The sequence below is a fragment of the Petromyzon marinus genome, unplaced genomic scaffold (genome assembly GCF_048934315.1).
Source record: "Petromyzon marinus isolate PM22_M1 ecotype Great Lakes invasive population unplaced genomic scaffold, UKy_Petmar_22M1.pri1.0 PM_G_Scaffold_34, whole genome shotgun sequence".
NCBI classification, from domain to species: domain Eukaryota; kingdom Metazoa; phylum Chordata; class Hyperoartia; order Petromyzontiformes; family Petromyzontidae; genus Petromyzon; species Petromyzon marinus.
Genome location: NW_027422917.1, coordinates 604,614 through 627,599, shown reverse-complemented (window position 1 = coordinate 627,599; position 22,986 = coordinate 604,614). Strand labels below are relative to the sequence as shown.

Below are 22,986 nucleotides of genomic sequence, written 5' to 3'. Positions count from 1 at the left end.
CACCCACTCACCCACCCACCCACTCACTCACTCACTCGCCCACCCACCCACACACTCACCCACTCACCCACCCACTCACTCACTCATCCACTCACCCACTCACCCACCCACTCACTCACTCATCCACTCACTCACCCGCCCACTCACTCACCCACCCACCCACTCACTCACCCATTCACTCGCCCACCCACCCACACACACACTCTTCCACCCACTCGCCCACCCACCCACACACACACTCTTCCACCCACTCACCCACCCACTCACTCACCCACTCACTCGCCTACCCACCCACCCACTCACTCACCCACTCACTCACTCACCCACCCACTCACCTACCCATTCACCCACCCACCCACCCACTCACCCACCCATCCACCCACTCACTCACCCACTCACCCACCCACCCACTCACTCACCCACTCACCCACCCACTCACCCACCCACCCACCCACTCACTCACTCATCCACTCACTCACCCGCCCACTCACCCACTCACCCGCCCACCCACCCACACACACACTCTTCCACCCACTCACCCACCCACTCACTCACCCACTCACTCGCCTACCCACCCACTCACTCACCCACTCACTCACCCACAAACTCACCCACCCACCCGCTCATCCACTCACTCACCCGCTCCCTCTGACGTCGCGTGTGCGTGCGTGCGCGTGCGTGTGTCTACGTGTGTGTGTCTGCGTGCGTGCGTGCGTGTGTCTGTGCATGTCTGTGTATCTGCGTGCGTGTGTCTGTGCATGTGTGTGTGTCTGCGTGCGTGTGCGTGTGTGTCTGCGTGCGTGCGTGTGTGTCTGTGCATGTGTGTGTGTCTGCGTGTGTGTGTGTGTGTCTGTGCATGTGTGTGTGTCTGCGTGCGTGTGTCTGTGCATGTGTGTGTGTCTGCGTGCGTGTGCGTGTGTGTGTCTGTGCATGTGTGTGTGTCTGCGTGCGTGCGTGTGTGCGTCTGCGTGCGTGCGTGTGTGTGTCTGTGCATGTGTGTGTGTCTGCGTGCGTGTGTGTGTGTGTGTCTGCGTGCGTGTGTGTGACTGTGTGTGTGTGTGCTGCGCTCTTTTCAGGTTGGGGACAAATCTCTTCCAGAAGAATCCCAAGCGTGTGTCGGTGCCGTCGGAGAGGTGAGCACCCCACACCGCTGATGGTGATGATGGTGATGGTGTTGATGGTGTTGATGATGGTGTTGATGGTGTTGATGATGGTGTTGATGATGGTGTTGATGATGGTGTTGATGGTGTTGATGATGGTGTTGATGATGGTGTTGATGGTGTTGATGATGGTGTTGATGATGGTGTTGATGATGGTGTTGATGGTGTTGATGATGGTGTTGATGGTGTTGTTGATGGTGTTGTTGATGGTTTTGATGTTGTTGATCGTGTTGATGGTGTTGATGCTATTGATAGTGTTGTTTATGGTGTTGATGTTGTTGATGTTGTTGATGTTGTTGATAGTGTTGTTGATGTTGTTGATGGTGTTTTTGATGTTGATGTTATTGATGGTGTTGTTGATGTTGTTGATGGTGTTTTTGATGTTGTTGATGTTATTGATGGTGTTGTTGATGTTGTTGATTGTTGTTGATGGTGTTCTTTATGTTGTTGATGTTGTTGATGGTGTTTTTGATGTTACTGATGTTATTGATGGTATTGATAGTGTTGTTGATGTTGTTGATGGTGTTGTTGATGTTATTGATGTTATTGATGGTGTTGTTGATGTTGTTGATGTTGTTGCAGCGGTATCAGCTACGAGACGCCGCTGTCACCTGTCCAGGTGGCAGCGCTCAGGGCGGAGAGAATCGCTAAGGAGAAGAAGCTGAGAGTGGGGGTGGGGGGGGAGAGTGGGGGGAGAGTGGGGGGAGGGTGGGGGGAGAGTGGGGGGAGAGTGGGGCGATGGTGGTTGACTAAGTGCGTGGGTGAGTGGTGGGTGAATGGGTGAACATGCAAACACACATGGCTCTGATAATAACAATATGATGCATTGTCTTCAATAACAATGTAACTATTACACTAGGATGCATTGTCTTTAATAACAATGTAACTGTAACAATATGATGCATTGTCTTTAATAACAATGTAACTATAACACTAGGATACATTGTCTTCAATAACAATGTAACTATTACAATAGGTTACATTGTCTTCAATAACAATGTAACTATTACAATATGATGAATTGTCTTCAATAACAATGTAACTATAACAATATGATCCATTGTCTTCAATAACATTGTAACTATAACAATAGGATACATTGTCTTAAATAACAATGTAACTATAACAATATGATGAATTGTCTTCAATAACAATGTAACTATAACAATAGGATGCATTGCCTTTAATAACAATGTACAGTGAGGGATAAAAGTATTTGATCCCCTGCTGATTTTGTACGTTTGCCCACTGACAAAAAAATGGTCAGTCTATAATTTTAATGGTAGGTTTATTTGAACAGTGAGAGACAGAATAACAACAACAAAATCCAGAAAAAAAAGCATTTCAAAAATGTAATAAATGTATTTGCATTTTTATGAGGGAAATAAGTATTTGACCCCTCTGCAAAACATGACTTAGTACTTGGTGGCAAAACCCTTGTTGGCAATTACAGAGGTCAGATGTTTCTTGTAGTTGGCCACCAGATTTGCATACATCTCAGGAGGGATTTTGTGCCACTCCTCTTTGCAGATCTTCTCCAAGTCATTAAGGTTTCGAGGCTGACGTTTGGCAACTCAAACCTTCAGCTCCCTCCACATATTTTCTATGGGATTAAGGTCTGGAGACTGGCTAGGCCACTCCAGGACCTTAATGTGCTTCTTCTTGAGCCACTCCTTTGTTGCCTTGGCCGTGTGTTTTGGGTCATTGTCATGCTGGAATACCCATCCACGACCCATTTTCAATGCCCTGGCTGAGGGAAGGAGGTTCTCACCCAAGATTTGACGGTACATGGCCCCGTCCATCGTCCCTTTGATGCAGTGAAGTTGTTCTGTCCCCTTAGCAGAAAAACACCCCCAAAGCATAATGTTTCCACCTCCATGTTTGACGGTGGGGATGGTGTTCTTGGGGTCATAGGCAGCATTCCTCCTCCTCCAAACACGGCGAGTTGAGTTGATGCCAAAGAGCTCCATTTTGGTCTCATCTTACCACAACACTTTCACCCAGTTGTCCTCTGAATCATTCAGATGTTCATTGGCAAACTTCAGATGGTCATGTATATGTGCTTTCTTGAGCAGGGGGACTTTGCGGGCGATGCAGGATTTCCTTCACGGCGTAGTGTGTTACCAATTGTTTTCTTGGTGACTGTGGTCCCAGCTGCCTTGAGATCATTGACAAGATCCTCCCGTGTAGTTCTGGGCTGATTCCTCACCGTTCTCATGATCATTGCAACTCCACGAGGTGAGAACTTGCATGGAGCCCCAGGCCGAGGGAGATTGACAGTTCTTTTGTGTTTCTTCCATTTGCGAATAATCGCACCAACTGTTGTCACCTTCTCACCAAGCTGCTTGGCAATGGTCTTGTAGCCCATTCCAGCCTTGTGTAGGTCTACAATCTTGTCCCTGACATCCTTGGAGAGCTCTTTGGTCTTGGCCATGGTGGAGAGTTTGGAATCTGATTGATTGATTGCTTCTGTGGACAGGTGTCTTTTATACAGGTAACAAGCTGAGATTAGGAGCACTCCCTTTAAGAGTGTGCTCCTAATCGCAGCTCGTTACCTGTATAAAAGACACCTGGGAGCCAAAAATCTTTCTAATTGAGAGGGGGTCAAATACTTATTTCCCTCATTAAAATGCAAATTAATTTATAACATTATTAACATGCGTTTTTCTGGATTTTTTTGTTGTTTTTCTGTCTCTCACTGTTCAAATACACCTACCATTAAAATTATAGACTGATAATTTGTTTATCAGTGAGCAAACGTACAAAATCAGCAAGGAATCAAATACTAAAACTGAGACACCTTTATATATCATCATCGTCATCATCATCAGCCATGGTCAATGAATGGAGGCCTCCCCAACCCACCACCTTTGACGATGCTATGATGTAATAATCCAACTATGACCTGCACACGAGCTGATTTCATTGCTCCATCTCCCAACTGATGCGTTACATTCTTTGACTGCCATGCCTGTTAACAATGGTTACTTTACAAATAATTCTGGTCCCACCATATGATGTTGTTCAGGAGATTAATTTGCTAATGGACATTGTTTTGATCTCTCAGTTGTTCAGCAACAGCACTTGCATGTAACAACAATAATATATCTTCATCAACATCACGATACACTAAATATGAGCTTGGGTAAACAATGATCTTTTAATGATTTATATGTGCTGATCTCTCATTGCTTAGCTTATTGAAAATGTGGAGGAAGATACCGTATTATAGACCAAAAAATATCCATAATATACAATCACAAAGCAAACATTGTGTGTCATTGCCGAGTACATGATATGAACTGGATAATGCAATAATTGATTCACATTCTAATACATACGTGTGCACATCTGTTAATATTTTTTTCACCTTGCGCAACAAATACGTTACAAATGTGAAATTAAATTTAGTATGCGTGGAGAACGTCTTTCACACTGTACGTAGCCAACCGTGCTATAATCGGAGCTGCGACATGATTCCCTGATTGCATGTGCATCCATGTGTTGCTTTGTGCTCGGATTGCTTCTTTTTTCATCGTCAACAGTTACAACAATAAACGCACATCAGTGCTTTAATCAAGCATTCTTATTTTCAGTGGTCGTGGGTGCTGTGTCAAATTATTTCCATGCATTTAGGGCGATTTTAACTTGGGGACAAATGATCGGAGTAGGTTACATGTCAAGACGTTATGTAAAGACCGTGAGAGGTCGCTTAGTATATCAACTAAATGTTGCAAATTCTTGGTTCTTTCGGTAAAGTCACGTAGAAGGGAAACAATCAAATAATAAAAATATAAAACAATAAAATTCTCGCTAGAAGGGAAACAATAAAATAATAAAAATATAAAACAATAAAATTCTCTATTATTTTATTGTCTTCCCTTCTACGTGGTGGTGACTTTACCGAAAGAACCAAGAATATGAATCCCTGCAGTCACGAAAGCTTTAAATCAACAATTTAAATGTTGCAAGTTTGACAAATGAAAGAAAGTAAATTGAGTTATGTAGAAAAAACAGCTTGCACAAGCTTCTGCCCACCCCCCAGCACACAAATCCTCCCAATCCCCCCCCCCCCCACTTCTCCCTTTCCACCTCCCCACCAGTATATAGCAGCCTATAAATGAAACATGCAAATAAAACAACATGCAGCAAAATCTTGGTTGCATGCTCGTTTCAAATTATTTGAATGATAAACAAAGCTTCGAGGGTTATTTTGCATTTTAGTAAATACCATAACCAAGCAAATGTGAAATAGAATTGAGAGTCAAATGACTTATCATCAAAGTCATTCTCTATCCGCTTCTGGAAGAAGGCCTTCCAATGTCCATCTCTCAATTGTCTTGCGAGTGATCAGAAACAATGATCAGGAACGGAACTCACACTGACAAATCAAATGTAACAATCGCACACGTTGGGAATTTCGCTGCGAGACAGAAAGCGGAACACAAAATGGATGAGCACAAGTGCGAGTAGAGCATATAAGTACAGTACAACAATGGATCCTTCAGCTGACCACCTTGCACCCCTGCAGCTGCCCATGCCAACCTGCTATGCGTGTGGTCAGCACTGCGCCAGCAACATCCAAGTTAAAACCTGATTATCTTCCAGGATTTCACTAGATCGGGTACATTCTGGGTTATTTGGGCATAGCTGCTGATGCTGATGATTGAAAAGTTTTCATCCTGTGAACAAACGTAGCCCCCCATTATGGGAATGTGCAAATTTCACCTTGTTTGGTTGCTGGCATTGGTGATGAGAGTCACTGGATGCTTTTTATGTGAGCAAGAAAACACTTCGTATTTTTTTTTATGGAATTGATTTTTTCATTGAATTGGCGGTTCAGTGACGAGGGCGGATATGCTATAAAGCAAAACAATCGTTTAATTAAATCTGAGATGATTTACAAGCATGCATGTGACATTTTATAGCACACTATACACTGCAACATTATTATGTAAGCATATTGCGTAAAGATGTGAACCATTAATTTTCTTAAATCATTTTTACTTATGCAAAACGGGAAAAAAAACAGTTAATCACGAATTCATGAAATAACCTTGCCCGTAAAAATAGCTATCACAATGATTTCAATGTAATATTTGGTCATTAACATCGGCCACAATCGGAGGAAGTGGGAATATTTCTGGATGTATAGCATTGCCACTAAAATGCAAAGCCATTCTATGGGCAGTTTAGCAATGAGCAATTCCTGAAACTCAAGTTCATCCTCTTTAGGACAATGTGTTTGACAAATGTCAGTTTCTTTGTTATTTTGTACTTGCACATCATTGCAGGTCCTTCGATTTACAAAAGGGATGGCGTTCTTAAAAGAAAAAAAGGACTTAAAACACGCGGAAAACACAATTGCGTAAATTTAACGATTTTCCCACTTTCATTTAATTTTCGGGATGCGTTTCGGACAGCCACTCCAACTCTACTCCTAACCTAAAAAAATACACACCTATATCGCTTGTCACAGCGCAACAAAAACTACAATAGAGAACACAAATACCAAACAAATGTATATTAAAGTTAAAGCGAAGACGAAAAAGAATTAACCAGTTAAAAGGGTAAAACCTCTTCCTATATCTTGTTACTGGCAAAGGAGGACTCATAATGGCTCACCCCAAGCACCTCAATACTCTGATAGTGCGCTGTTTTTGAGTTGTACGCCTTTTGGCGTCTTCTGGTCCAACACCAATGGAGACTAGGCTCTAAGAAAAGCTGTCTCGGGTGTGGACCAATCAAATTCAAGGACAGTGCATGTTATTATCAGAGTTGTCTCTTTTGTTTGCATTTTGACTGCTTGTGTTGTGGTTATTGCAAACATGATGCCTTGAATAAAGGTGTCAGTTTTTGTGCCAGTTAAAAGGGTAAAACCTATTACTATAACTCGTAAAAATCTCTGCATGTTGGAATGACTGGAAAGTTGACATGCTGTAGGGATGCTGAGACTCTCTAGTGGATGGATGACGCAGCCTCACGGCCTGTTCTCGATTGATCCGGTGACGCGTGCAGTGTGAAATTTCGTTCACGTGGAAAATCGATTTCGTGAATCGAAAAGTGTCCGTAATTTGTACAATTGCGTGAGCAAATTTCTTTGTCAAAGCGTTTTGCTTCCTCCCACACGACTTAAAGGACGCGACCTGGGCTTGGCTGTTTTCACTCCAACGCTGTCCTCATGACAGCACGCTCCCTTCACCTGATGAAGGCCGCTTGTGTTGTGGCCGAAACGTCGTGATTTTTGTTATTTTATTTTTTGACCTACGTGACTTTACCGAATAGAACCAAAGAGTCATTGCGTGAGCGCCAAATGTCGTGAGCCGAACGTTCGTAAATCGAGGGACACCGGTTGTCGCAACTTGCCGTTTATTATTCCGCTATCGTCAAATGGAACGGGAAAAAATGAGTCGATTGTTAACCTCCCCAACGCGTCTATTGGTACAGAACACCCTTACAAGTGTCTCTCTGAACTCGCGAGCGTGTAAGCCATACACAATGGGACTCGGACCTTGAGCATGAGGTTCTGCACCACGTGACTGGTCATAATAATCAAGAACGCGTTTTTCGCCATTGTACGGAAACACCGGCAGCACGAAAAAATAAATCTGCACCAAGTGGTACGTGACGGTTTTGCGAGCGCGCTTGGTTCGCCATCCCTAAGTTTCCCGCTGCGCTTTCCTGCAAATTGTATACAACGCGGTTGAGTGAACAGAACTTCGTCGTGCGAGTTGGAATAAGCGGATCTATGGCTGTTTCTGCGTAGCATCACGCATGGTGGGATGCTTCTGGATACTACCCACGTGCATCAAGTCTTTGTTCAGCTTGCATACGCATCTCACGTGTTATCGCGGATTGTGATTTACCACCATTTAAGTTGTTATAACGCGATGTTTCCATACCGCGCAGTTCTTCAGGAAAGCAGCTACCATATTTGTTTCTATCTACGTGGCTTTACCGAAAGACCCAAAGAATAACTACCATATTATATGAGAACACATATAGCTTACAACTGTAATTGAACTCGGGCCGATGGATAAACTTGCGGTGTGGTAACCACCGTGCCACTCATGCCCCTAGTTTGCATAACAATTGCTATTTTTTTAATGTTACGTATGAATTGCTCTTACCTGATATGAATATAATCAACACTTGATGTAATCAAGTAACAAGTTGTAACGTCCGCTACTGTCATATTATACGTGTAATTAAGTAAAGGGCTGGCCAAGCGAATTGTGAGGTGCTTTGTTAATCAAAACAATCCCTAAAGATGTGGCAAGAGCCAATGTTCACGATTGTGTGGACCGGGTGAGTTTTATGCATTCTCTAATGATCTCCCATGATACTTGGCAGCCTGAGCAATTAGCAATTTGTCACCAAGTTCCCATGGGATCGAGCGTCCCCTGCATATTTTTGCAATGTAACAAGCTGAACGTGTGGCAGTGTTTTTTTTTATTCATTGCAAATGGAACAACCTGGAATCGTGAGCCTAATTAGAGCGTAACATGAGTTGAGCTCTCGATACAGACCTACGTATATTGGTATACACTCGTGACATTAAAAAGCATGACAATTATAGAGCAATAATACAATGTGACACTTCAAATGAAGAATGCATGCATTTGTATGTAATTTCAGCATGGACACATTGTAATGTAATTACGACATGGAAGCATCAACTATGTTTATTACATCCCTGCGTATGATGAAAATGTGGTCAGGACCTAAATGCCAATTTGTCGAGGTCTGCTCTCCACGAAAGGGGGCTTCAGGAGAGAGTTCGTTTAGTTTTGCTGTTCCTCCGTTGAAGGAGCGCAAGGCCACAGTGATTTGCAATGTGGGCCGTAGTTTTGTCACTGGGCACCGTCTTACAGTCTTCTATTTATGACGAAGAGCTTGCCGAGAATGAATGGCAGGCCTATAGTAATAGATTTTACCCTTTTAACTGGCACAAAAACTGACACCTTTATTCAAGGTGTAGTGGAGTAGATAATGCGCATAGGAATTGGCCATGTACAGTACATACAGACAGACAAGGAGAACGGGTCACACGAGGTCGAACAGGTGGTCGAGTCGCAAGTGCCGTAAACAAACCAAAGTAATTAAGGGAGTCATGGCACGAGGGCTGTGATTGGTCGAGAGGCTGTTAGCGTTAAGTGGTGGCGTCGGAATGTCTGATGAGGGGGACAGGTGTGGGCTGGCGGGAAACGGCCAGCGAGCCACGTGGCAATTAATTAAGGCTAATGCGAGAGGGGATCAAACGCGAGGTGGTTTGAACGGAGGGGAGTTGCTGTTGGTGGTTGCTGTTGGAGAGTTGCTGCTGGGAAGTTGTTGCTGGGCAGTTGTTGGCGAGAGGTGAAGAGATACGGAGAAGACAGCTGGAAATGTTAGGGAAGAATAGATAAGAGAGCCGGACCCCAAAGACAGTAAATAGCGATAGGGAGAGTCAGCGTTAGCGGAGATAGATAGAGTCACTGTGTGTGAATAGATGGAAGTCACTGCGTGTGAAGAGATAGCGGCGATACTGTGTGTGAGGAGATAGACGACGAACCATTGTGTGTGGAAGAGATAGAAGATGAACCACTGTGTGTGGAAGAGATAGAAGACGAACCACTGTGTGTAGAAGGGAAGACACTGTGTGTGAAGAGATAGGCGAAGAAACACTGTGTGTGGAAGGTGATGCACGGACGATGCTGAAGTAAATCGGAGTGTCCGAGTTAGCGGAGCACGGAGAGAATTACTGTGTGTACGGAACGATGTAATAAAAGTGACGGCGGAAAAAGAGACGGTTGTCGTCCGAGTGAATTCACGGCACTATATTTGGTGTCAGAAAAAGTACGGAACACGCCACGATGTCAAGGAAAGCGGAAAAGAAGAGAAATGTGCCAGTGGACTCGGGCGGCGACAGCGACAACGACGATTTGCAGCCCGGCCAGATGGCCGGCAGTACTCCGGACGGTGACAGCGGTTTGGGTGGTGCTGAAGGCCCGGGATTGCCGGAGGATTGGCGAGTCCTCATGACCCAGTGGGAGGCCAGAATGGAGAAGTTGTCGGAGGAATTCCAGAACTTCTTGACAGAGAACCGCATTCAACTACCCGTACCGGGTCCACCACCGGAGGTTGCCGCTCAGCCAGAGCGGTTGGAAGAAGATGACGATGAAGACGACCAGTCGGAGGGTCCGCCACGACGGCTACATGTACAACGATTAGAGGCCAAGTTGGGAGATTGGACAGCATTCATACGAAGATTCCGTGCGGCTTACGAGTCCCTGAAGTGGACGGAGAGTGCCGCGTTACGAGCACTGCCGACGGCATTGGATGACGACTCCTTGGCGACTTTTAACGGACTCCCTGCCGCTTTCAGAAAAAACATTGGACGGTGCTATTGCGGCAATGAGGAAGGTCTACGAGCCGCGGTCGGTCGCCAAACGTCGATTTCAACAGAGGAAACGGGAGGCCACGGAGTCCCCCCTGGCATTTCGCAGCACCTTGCTGGCCCTCGCCCAGGTTGCGTACCCGGCGATGGACGAGGAGGGCTGGGACTCCCTGCTGCAAGAGAAGATGTTACAGCTGGCAAAGGAACTGAAAGTCGTCTTGTCACTCCCGGACAAGCATGATGACGACGACGTGTCATCGTTGCTGATCGCCAGGAACATACAAGTCAACCTTGATATACGAGACGAACCAGCGGCGGCGGTAGCGCAGCCGTCGCTGACGAACCCTGCCAGGGCTGTGAGCACGGTGGCGGTGGTGGTGGACGAGGCGCCGCCGATGGCAGCGGCGGCCGGAGTGTCGACCGGAGACCGACGGCGTCGTCCCAGGGCATATGGAGACGGCGTGCATCGGACATGCTACGAGTGCGGGCGGAGGAGTCATCTCGCCCGCGACTGCTGGAGACGAAGAGGTGGTCCTCCGTGGACGCCGAACAACTACGGCGGGCGGTTCCCCCAAGACCAAGGATCCCGGGTGAGTCGAGATGCATTCAATACACGGCCGCCCTATCCACATCACTCATCCGCGTCATCTCAACCGTATTCATCGGGTTCGGATAGTACGCATAGCCGGGATATGTGGGGCGCGTTGGTACATCGTGTGTTGGGGGCCGCGCCGGGATCGTCGGATGTGATGGCATGTATTCAAGGTGTTATCGTAGGGGTTATTGTGGATACCGGGGCATCGGCAACTCTCATTTTGTTGCAAACTTTTCGGTCGCTGCCGACGTCGCCTGGATCGTTAGCGCCAGTGGAAGGGCTATGTGTAGCGGCAAACGGGGGTAGTTTGGGCATTATGGGCTGCGTGGTTGCGACAATTCAAATTGGGGAGGTTATTGTGACAGGAAGTGTTTTGGTTTCAACGGCCTTGGCGGTACCATGTTTGTTGGGCACGGATTTTTTGCAAAAGATGCCAATTAAGATTTCAGTGGAAAAAGGTTGTTTGGAATTACCGTCGGGGAAATGTATGAATTTTTTGGGGACACTTCGAAATTTTCGGTGACGAACGCTGTGGTGCAGGCCATGGTGAGCCGCACCGTGCGCGTCCCGCCTGCATCGCAAATATTGGTACCGCTACGGTTAAAGAAGGAATTGCCTTGGGATGAGCTACAGGAGGGAGTGCTGTTGACACCCTCAAATATTGTGCTGTTGACACCCTCAAATATTGTGATCCCTTCATTCAAATTGTAAACGCGGGGCACGAAGAGGTTGTTATTCAAGGGGGCACTACGTTGGTGCACGCAACGGGTGCGCCGGGTCCAGAAACAAAAACATGTTTTGCTAAGGGGCAGGATGAAATGTTGTCAAGGGAGGAGGACGATCCGGAATGGTTAAGGGATCTTTACAAACAAAACCCAGAGTTATCGCCTGTGCAACGGTCGAGGTTGCATGCGTTGCTAGTGGAATTTAAGGATGTGTTCAGTTCAGGGAAATACGTGGGTCGAACGACGTTGTTGCAGCATCGTATTGACACAGGGAACGCACCCCCGATCAGGTTAAATTCATATCGTGTAGGTCCTCTTGAGAAAGAATGTATTCGGCGATCTGTTGACGAAATGCTAGAGCAGGATATTATCGCCCCATTGTCCAGCCCGTGGGGGGCCCCTATTGTCCTCGTTAAAAAACGTGACGGAACCATGCGATTTTGTGTTGACTATCGGAAATTAAATAAAGTTTCGGTGGCGGAAGCATACCCGCTTCCACGAATTGATGATTCGCTGGACGCCCTGTCCGGCGCCAGAATATTTTCGACCCTCGATTTGTTGTCGGGCTTTTGGCAATTGCCCCTGGATAAAGAGTCAAGACCTAAAACGGCATTTCCGACACCACAAGGATTGTATCAATTTAACGTGCTCCCGATGGGACTCCACTCAACGCCGGCGACCTTCCAGCGATTAATGGAACTTGTGTTGTCAGACCTGCAGTGGGAGTCATGCTTGATATATTTAGATGATGTGATGAACATTTGCAACGGCTGCGCGCCGTTTTTGGCAGAGTGCGGCGCGCTGGATTGAAATTTAAACCACAGAAGTGCCAATTGTTGAGAACATCGGTGAAGTATTTGGGGCACGTCGTTAGTGCGTCAGGAGTGGCCACTGATCCGGAAAAGACGAGTTGTGTGCGTACATGGCCAGTGCTGAAAACAGCAGGGGAAGTGCGTAGCTTTGTGGGCTTTGCGTCGTATTATCGGCGGTTCTTTAAGGATTTTGCCACGATTGCTCGACCATTGCATACGCTGACCGGGAAAGGTGTAAAGTTTCAATGGGGGATTGCTGAACAAAAATCGTTTGAAGCGTTGCGGGCCGCACTGGCGGACGCACCGCTGTTGGGATACCCGGATTTTACGAAGTAATTTATACTTGACGCGGATGCCTGTGATACGGGCATAGGCGTGGTTTTGTCACAAATGGTTGATGGCGTCGAGAGAGTGGTGGCATATGGCAGCCGGGTGTTATCGCCGGCCGAGCAAAAATACTGTGTGACGCGTAGGGAATTATTGGCGATTGTCTATTTTGTGCGCCAGTACCGACCGTATCTATACGGCAGGGAATTTTTGATCCGCACTGATCACGCGGCGCTACAGTACTCGCTGCGCGTGGATCAGCCATCGGGGCAAATGGCTCGCTGGATTGAGACTCTCCAGGAGTACTCTTTCACGATCCAGCATAGGAAAGGGACGCACCATGTAAACGCGGATGCTTTGTCGAGGTTGCCGTGACCGGCTGAGACGTGTCGGTGCAAAGAGGTCTCGCCGCGTTGCGGCCCGCCGCTGCAGGAGGTTCCGCAAACGGTCGCTGCAGCGGGTTCGGGGGTGCCAGGGATAATCCCTGGAGCAGAAATTGAACTGTTGGGGTTGTCATTGAAGCAGTGGAAGCAACTGCAGGTGGAAGATTCCTCGCTGACCAGGATGAGGCTGCGTGCCTCTCGTTCAAGGGGATCGGAGGATCGCCCATTTTTGATGTTAACGGAGGGGTTGCTTGTTCGCTGGGATGTGGAAGCACAAAAATGTCCCGAAGGTGTTGCGGGGGAAACTTATTAACGAGGTACATGAGAAATTGCTGCATCTGGGGGAGAAGAAGACCGCGTTGACGGTGGGGAGTGAATTTTACTGGCCGGGAATGTTTAACGATGTGAAACAGCATGTAAAAGTGTGCCAGGAATGTGCACGGAGGAAAGCGCCGGCACGGCCATATCGTGTCCCTTTGCAATCGATTCAAGTTTCGAGAGTGAACGAAATTGTGGCACTGGATATTTTGGGTCCGTTTCCCACCACCCCCGAGGGCACAGATATTTGCTCGTCAGGGTGGAATACTTAACTCATTGGCCGATGGCATGGCCGCTAGTAGACCAGTCAGCGACGTCGATCACTGAGGCTTTCTTGAATGGATACGTATTAGATAAGGGGGCCCCAGAACAATTGCTTACTGACCAAGGCAGAAATTTTTCATCAAAATTGATTAAGGACGTGTGTGACTCGCTGGGGACCAAAAAGATCCGGACGTCCCCGTACGACCCGCAGACTGACGGGATGGTCGAGCGGCTGCATAGGACGCTGACGTCCATGCTTTGTCACCAAGTAAACACCGCTCAAGATGATTGGGATCTGCATGTTGCAGCGACGCTGGCCGCGTATAGATTGGCCCCGCATGCCTCAATGGGGTACTCGCCATTTTTTCTGATGTATGGACGGGAACCGGAAGCGCCGGCTATTGTGAAATTGGGAATTCGAAAACGGGAGAAATCTACGACGGTGCCTGCTCCGATGCAGGTGGCTTTGGAACGTCTAAGGGAAGCCCGAGAGGCTGCATTGCAAAATTCGGCACGACGACAAGCCGCTAACGAAAGATTGTTCGGCAGGCAGCGGCCACGAGAGCCGTGGAGTGTTGGAGATAAAGCCTGGTTGCACTGCCCCATGGTGCCGGTGGGAACGTCCCCGAAATTTCACCGCCCCTGGCAGGGGCCCATTGATATTGTGGAGGTTTTACGGGATCAGAGTGTGCGAATAAAATTCGGTCGTCGGACATGGTTTGTTCACCCGTCGCGCCTGAAGAAATTTGTGTTACCATATGATGCGTCATCCCCCATCTGAGAGCGGCCTGTATTGGATGTGTCCGACAAACCTGTGGGAAGGTCACAAGTGCGCGTGTCCCAGAGATCTGCCCCCCGTATGCCTGCAGGATCGCCCTTTTTGGGCAGGGTTACTGACCGGACGCCGATTGAACGGCCACAGATCCGGACCAATGGCCATCCCGACCGTGAACGACGGACAGCCCCACCAGCTGAGTGTCGCGGGGACAGGGACCGGCTGCGGGAACCCGTTCCAGGAGGAATACAATACATTGACTTTGGGGGTTGGGAATTCTGTATAAAGGTCTTGTGTGCTTGTCGTTGCGTGAGTGTACAAAATGGATGTATATTGCAAATGCGTTATGTATATATGTTGTCATCGTTCCGTCCGCTTCACTCCACTACTCCAATTCGAGTATATCGTAGCCGGGGACGGCTAGGTTCTTTCATCACGGGGGGGGGGTGGGGGTGATGTAGTGGAGTAGATCATGCGCATAGGAATTGGCCATATACAGTAAATACAGACAGACAAGGAGAACGGGTCACACGAGGTCGAACAGGTGGTCGAGTCACGAGTGGCGTAAACAAACCCAAGTAATTAAGGGAGTCGTGGCACGAGGGCTGTGATTGGTCGAGAGGCTGTTAGCGTTAAGTGGTGGCGTCTGAATGTCTGATGAAGGGGACAGGTGCGGGCTGGCGGGAAATGGCCAGCGAGCCACGTGGCAATTAATTAAGGCTAATGCGAGAGGGGATAAAACGTGAGGTGGTTTGAACGGAAGGGGCGTTGCTGTTGGAGAGTGGCTGCTGGGGAGTTGTTGCTGGAGAGTTGTTGCTGGGCAGTTGTTGGCAAGAGGTAAAGCGATACGAAGAAGACAGCTGGAAATGTTAGGGAAGAATAGATAGAGAGCCGGACCCCAAAGACAGTAAATAGCAATAGGGAGAGTCAGCGTTAGCGGAGATATATAGAGTCACTGTGTGTGAATAGATAGAAGTCACTGCGTGTGAAGAGATAGCGGCGAGACTGTGTGTGAGGAGATAGAAGACGAACCACTGTGTGTGGAAGAGATAGAAGACGAACCACTGTGTGTGGAAGGGGATGCACGGACGATGCTGAAGTAAATCGGAGTGTCCGAGTTGGTGGAACACGGAGAGAATTACTGTGTGTACGGAACAATGGAATAAAAGTGATGGCGGAAAAAGAGACGGTTGTCGTCCGAGTGAATTCACGGCACGACATTTAGTAAAACTTTTATAACATCACAAAATATACGTCAATCCAGATTGTATGTTACATTTTCATATTTAGTAAAACTTTTATAACATCACAAAATACACAACGCCAATCCAGATTGTATGTTACGTTTCCACATTTAGTAAAACTTTTATAAGATCACAAAATATACAACGTCAATCCAGATTGTATGTTACATTTCCATATTTAGTAAAACTTTTATAACATCACAAAATATTCAACCTCAATCCAGATTGTATGTTACATTTCCATATTTATTAAAACTTTTATAAAATCACAAAATATACAACACCAATCCAGATTGTATGTTACATTTCCATATTTATTAAAACTTTTATAACATCACAAAATAAACAACGCCAATCCAGATTGTATGTTTCATTTCCATATTTAGTAAAACTTTTATAACATCACAAAATAAACAACGCCAATCCAGATTGTATGTTACATTTCCATATTCAGTAAAACTTTTATAACATCACAAAATAAACAATGCCAATCCAGATTGTATGTTACATTTCCATATTTATTTAAACTTTTATAACATCACAAAATACACAACCTCAATCCAGATTGTATGTTACATTTCCATATTTAGTAAAACTTTTATAACATCACAAAATATTCAACCTCAATCCAGATTGTATGTTACATTTCCATATTTATTAAAACTTTTATAAAATCACAAAATATACAACACCAATCCAGATTGTATGTTTCATTTCCATATTTAGTAAAACTTTTATAACATCACAAAATATACAACCTCAATCCAGTTTGTATGTTACATTTCCATATTTAGTAAAACTTTTATAACATCACAAAATATACAACCTCAATCCAGATTGTATGTTTCGTTTCCATATTTAGTAAAACTTTCATAACATCACAACATATTCAACCTCAATCCAGATTGTATGTTACATTTCCATATTTATTAAAACTTTTATAAAATCACAAAATATACAACACCAATCCAGATTGTATGTTACATTTCCATATTTATTAAAACTTTTATAACATCACAAAATACACAACGCCAATCCAGATTGTATGTTTCATTTCCATATTTAGTAAAACTTTTATAACATCACAAAATATACAACCTCAATCCAGTTTGTATGTTACATTTCCATATTTAGTAAAACTTTTATAACATCACAAAATATACAACCTCAATCCAGATTGTATGTTTCATTTCCATATTTAGTTAAACTTTTATAACATCACAAAATAAACAACGCCAATCCAGATTGTATGTTACATTTCCATATTTAGTAAAACTTTTATAACATCACAAAATATACAACCTCAATCCAGATTGTATGTTACATTTCCATATTTAGTTAAACTTTTATAACATCACAAAATAAACAACCCCAATCCAGATTGTATGTTACATTTCCATATTTAGTTAAACTTTTATAACATCACAAAATAAACAACGCCAATCCAGATTGTATGTTACATTTCCATTTTTAGTAAAACTTTTATAACATCACAAAATACACAACCCCAATCCAGATTGTACATTACATTTCCATATTTAGTAAAACTTTTATAAGATCACAAAATATACAATGCCAATCCAGATTGTACGTTACATTTCCATATTTAGTAAAACTTTTATAAAATCACAAAATATTCAACGCCAATCCAGATTGTATGTTACATTTCCATATTTAGTTAAACTTTTATAACATCACAAAATATACAACCTCAATCCAGATTGTATGTTACATTTCCATATTTAGTTAAACTTTTATAACATCACAAAATATTCAACCTCAATCCAGATTGTATGTTACATTTCCATATTTATTAAAACTTTTATAAAATCACAAAATATACAACACCAATCCAGATTGTATGTTACATTTCCATATTTATTAAAACTTTTATAACATCACAAAATAAACAACGCCAATCCAGATTGTATGTTTCATTTCCATATTTAGTAAAACTTTTATAACATCACAAAATAAACAACGCCAATCCAGATTGTATGTTACATTTCCATATTCAGTAAAACTTTTATAACATCACAAAATAAACAATGCCAATCCAGATTGTATGTTACATTTCCATATTTATTAAAACTTTTATAACATCACAAAATACACAACCTCAATCCAGATTGTATGTTACATTTCCATATTTAGTAAAACTTTTATAACATCACAAAATATTCAACCTCAATCCAGATTGTATGTTACATTTCCATATTTATTCAAACTTTTATAAAATCACAAAATATACAACACCAATCCAGATTGTATGTTTCATTTCCATATTTAGTAAAACTTTTATAACATCACAAAATATACAACCTCAATCCAGTTTGTATGTTACATTTCCATATTTAGTAAAACTTTTATAACATCACAAAATATACAACCTCAATCCAGATTGTATGTTTCGTTTCCATATTTAGTAAAACTTTCAAAAACATCACAAAATATTCAACCTCAATCCAGATTGTATGTTACATTTCCATATTTATTAAAACTTTTATAAAATCACAAAATATACAACACCAATCCAGATTGTATGTTACATTTCCATATTTATTAAAACTTTTATAACATCACAAAATACACAACGCCAATCCAGATTGTATGTTTCATTTCCATATTTAGTAAAACTTTTATAACATCACAAAATATACAACCTCAATCCAGTTTGTATGTTACATTTCCATATTTAGTAAAACTTTTATAACATCACAAAATATACAACCTCAATCCAGATTGTATGTTTCATTTCCATATTTAGTTAAACTTTTATAACATCACAAAATAAACAACGCCAATCCAGATTGTATGTTACATTTCCATATTTAGTAAAACTTTTATAACATCACAAAATATACAACCTCAATCCAGATTGTATGTTACATTTCCATATTTAGTTAAACTTTTATAACATCACAAAATAAACAACCCCAATCCAGATTGTATGTTACATTTCCATATTTAGTTAAACTTTTATAACATCACAAAATAAACAACGCCAATCCAGATTGTATGTTACATTTCCATTTTTAGTAAAACTTTTATAACATCACAAAATACACAATCCCAATCCAGATTGTACATTACATTTCCATATTTAGTAAAACTTTTATAAGATCACAAAATATACAATGCCAATCCAGATTGTACGTTACATTTCCATATTTAGTAAAACTTTTATAAAATCACAAAATATTCAACGCCAATCCAGATTGTATGTTACATTTCCATATTTAGTTAAACTTTTATAACATCACAAAATATACAACCTCAATCCAGATTGTATGTTACATTTCCATATTTAGTTAAACTTTTATAACATCACAAAATATACAACCTCAATCCAGATTGTATGTTACATTTCCATATTTAGTAAAACTTTAATAACATCACAACACGTACCACACTCCAGGCTTGTTGACACCCCAGGCTGTACACGTTACATCTTCACGTTGTGTGGTGAGCGCCGTGTCCTGGCCATGGCAGGAACCATCTGACAATCCCACACCACCCAATGGGGGTGAGTCAGCTGTGGGTAAATCACCTGGGGGGGTGAGTAACCTGGGAGGGGGGTGAGTCAGCTGTGGGGGGTGAGTCAGCTGGGGGGGGTGAGTCAGCTGGGGGGGGTGAGTGAGCTGGGGGGAGGTGAGTCACCTGTAGGTAAATCACCTGGCGTGGTTGAGTCAGCTGTGGGGGTGAGTCAGCTGGGGGGGGTGAGTCACCTGGGGGTTGAGTCAGCTGGGGGAGGGTGAGTCAGCTGGGGGGGTGAGTCAGCTGGGGGGGTGAGTCAGCTGTAGGTAAATCACCTGGCGTGGTTGAGTCAGCTGGGGGCGTGAGTCAGCTGTGGGGGGTGAGTCAGCTGTGGGGGGTGAGTCAGCTGAGGGGGGTGAGTCAGCTGTGGGGGGTGGATCACCCAGTGGTACTGGATCTGGGGGTTCATCATCCAGGGGTGACTCAGCTGCTGAGCCAGCTGTGGGCGGCTCACAAGCTGGGGGTGACTGACAGGAGCCTGGCGATACACCGCCTGGGAGCGACTCCCCCAGGGGGGGAGATTGACCCCAGGTTGAGTCAGGTCGCGTTGACTCCTCACCGAGCGGTGAGTCAGCTGGAAGGGGAGTGGGGACAGAGGGGGCAGAGAGAGAAGATGAACATCAGGTAGGTCACCACCACACTCACCACCACACTCACCACCACACTCACCACCACCACACTCACCACCACCACACTCACCACCACCACACTCACCACCACCACCACACTCACCACCTGCTTCTGCTGTTGGCGCTCTCCTTCTTGTCCTCCCACGGTGGTGGTGGCCCCCAACCCCCCCACCTCCTCCAGCTCCTCCTCCTTCACCTCCTCCTTCATCTCCTCCAGCTCCTTCACCTCCTCCTCCTCCTCTTCCAGCTTCTTCACCTCCTCCTTCACCTCCTCCTTCATCTTCTCCAGCTCCTTCACCTCCTCCTCCTCCAGCTGCTTTACCTCCTCCAGCTCCTCCACCTCTTCCACCCCCTCCTCCTCCACCTCCTCCTTCACCTCCTCCTTCATCTCCTCCTTCACCTCCTCCTTCATCTCCTCCAGCTCCTTCACCTCCTCCTCCTCCAGCTGCTTCACCTCCTCCAGCTCCTCCACCTCCTCCACCCCCTCCTCCTCCACCTCCTCCTTCACCTCCTCCTTCATCTCCTCCTTCACCTCCTCCTTCATCTCCTCCAGCTCCTTCACCTCCTCCTCCTCTTCCAGCTCCTTCTTCTTCACCTCCTTCTTCATCTTCTCCAGCTCCTTCACCTTCTCCTTCACCTCCTCCTCCTCCAGCTGCTTCACCTCCTCCAGATCTTTCACCTCCTCCCACGTCTCCCCCCTGCACCTGCTGGTGTCTCTGTAGCACGTCACCGATCGTGGCACCACCATAGACACCAAATAGCCACCACCAGAGACACCTCCGCTATAGCTACCACCATGGACACCACCATAGACACCTCCGCTATAGCTACCACCATAGCCACCACCAGAGACACCTCCGCTATAGCTACCACCATAGACACCACCAGAGACACCTCCGCTATAGCTACCACCATAGCCACCACCATAGCCACCTCCGCTATAGCCACCACCAGAGACACCTCCGCTATAGCTACCACCATAGCCACCACCATAGACACCTCCGCTATAGCAACCACCACCACTGCCATCATAGCGCCACCAGGCCCCCTCTCTGGCAAGTGCACACCACCCTCCCCAACCAGCCCACATCCACGCCCAAGCTTCTTCACCTCCTCCAGATCCTTCACCTCCTCCTTCACCTCCTCCAGATCCTTCACCTCCTTCCACGTATCCGCTCTGCACCTGCTGGGGTCTCTGTAGCACGTCACAGATCGTGGCACCACCACCACCACCACCTCCACCACCACCATAGACACCTCCACTATAGCCACCTCCACCACCACCTCCACCACCATAACCACCACCATAGCCACCACCACCACCACTGCCATCATAGTGCCACCAGGCCCCCTCTCTGGTAAGTCCACACCACCCTCCCGAACCAGCCCACATCCTCGCCCAAGCTTCTTCACCACCTCCACCACCTCCACCACCTCCTCCACCACCTCCACCACCTCCACCACCTCCTCCTCCTCCCCTTCCTCTCTGATGGTCGCCACCTCCGGCCCTCCTCATCTCCTCCTCCATCCTCGTGGTCCGAGGGGCACCTGGGAGCGAGACAGAGAGATACAGACTTCAAACATTCAGTAGCAGCAGCAGAAGGTATCGCCAGGGTCGGGATCGAACCCACGGACCTCTGTAGACCAGGCGAGGGAGTTAACATCTCCTAGCCAACCGCGTGGCGAGGATCTCTCACATTGCTACATTTTAAGTTGTCGTGACGTAAAAGGTAAAAAAACAACGAGCCTACCTTTTTCCTACCTTTTACCTTACCACAATACAATCACTCTACCTACCTTTTACCCTTCAGCAGGTAAGGTTAAAGGTTAAAAACAACGAGCCTACCTTTACCCGACCTTTTACGCTTACCCCATACAAATTACCCCATTACAGGGTAGTAATTACTGGGGTACTACTACACATGCAGGTACACACTAGGTAGAGTGCTTTATTCATATAGAATACTCTCAATGATACTTGAATTTGGAGCTTTCGTGACTGCAGGAATTATATTTAGTGTGCTCCCACGTTTCTCTCTCGCTGTATCCCCTGTTGTATCTGTGTCTGTACATATATCTGCGGTTACGTGTCTCCTCGCTCTCGTAAATTTAGCTCTTCTGTACCTGATGATGATTGCTTGTGTTGCAATTGAAACGTCATACACTATTATCTTATTTTATTATTTCTACGTGACTTTACCGGAAAAACTAAAGAATACTTTCAATGATTCCAATTGTACACGCTTTCTTTTAACTCACTCTGTCTGTCGTTGTATCTTCAAATTTTGTAACTCAATTTTAACCCACTTCCCAATGTGGTATCGACTGCAAACTCGGTATACTTATGTCATACTGATGACAATACCATATTCTATCATTAAAAATAAAATAAAAATATATCTTAAACATTATTTTGTACATGTTATGTTTCGGCTTGCGTCTAATTGCCCACGGCCCCTTACGTCGTGGCGAGCTCGGGCCCACTGCCCGGAGTCGTGGTGGAGTTTTCATAGTTAGTTCATAGTTGCATTTAGTTTGGTATAGCCCTGTGAGCCATTCGGCTCTTGAATCGGGTGCAACCGCAACAAACACAAAAAAACATGAACAAGAAAACATCTTAAAGTGACTTTGTGTGACTGTGCAAACAGAAAATCCAGGGAAAAAAAAACATCAAAAATATTCCTGAAATTGCACCGAACACCAACGCTGTGTGCAAAAAATCCCAGTGGGATGCAAGTCAAACAACAACAACCACAAGACAACTAAGATTAAGGCCATCAGTCTAACTCCGTACTACAATAAACAAAAACATGGCCAAAACAAAAAAAAACTTTTCGAAAT

At 45.1% G+C, this 22,986-nt stretch overlaps 1 protein-coding gene across 1 annotated transcript in view; it reads left to right on the top strand.

Annotated features, from left to right (window-relative positions):
- Positions 1-22,986, top strand: part of LOC142915711 (uncharacterized) — a 73,684-nt gene that overhangs the window by 34,793 nt on the left and 15,905 nt on the right. The window contains exons 12-13 of the mRNA XM_076061406.1: positions 1,077-1,133; positions 1,743-1,827. Of these exons, the coding sequence (XP_075917521.1) occupies positions 1,077-1,133; positions 1,743-1,827 (142 nt within the window). The remainder of the gene's footprint in view (positions 1-1,076; positions 1,134-1,742; positions 1,828-22,986) is intronic.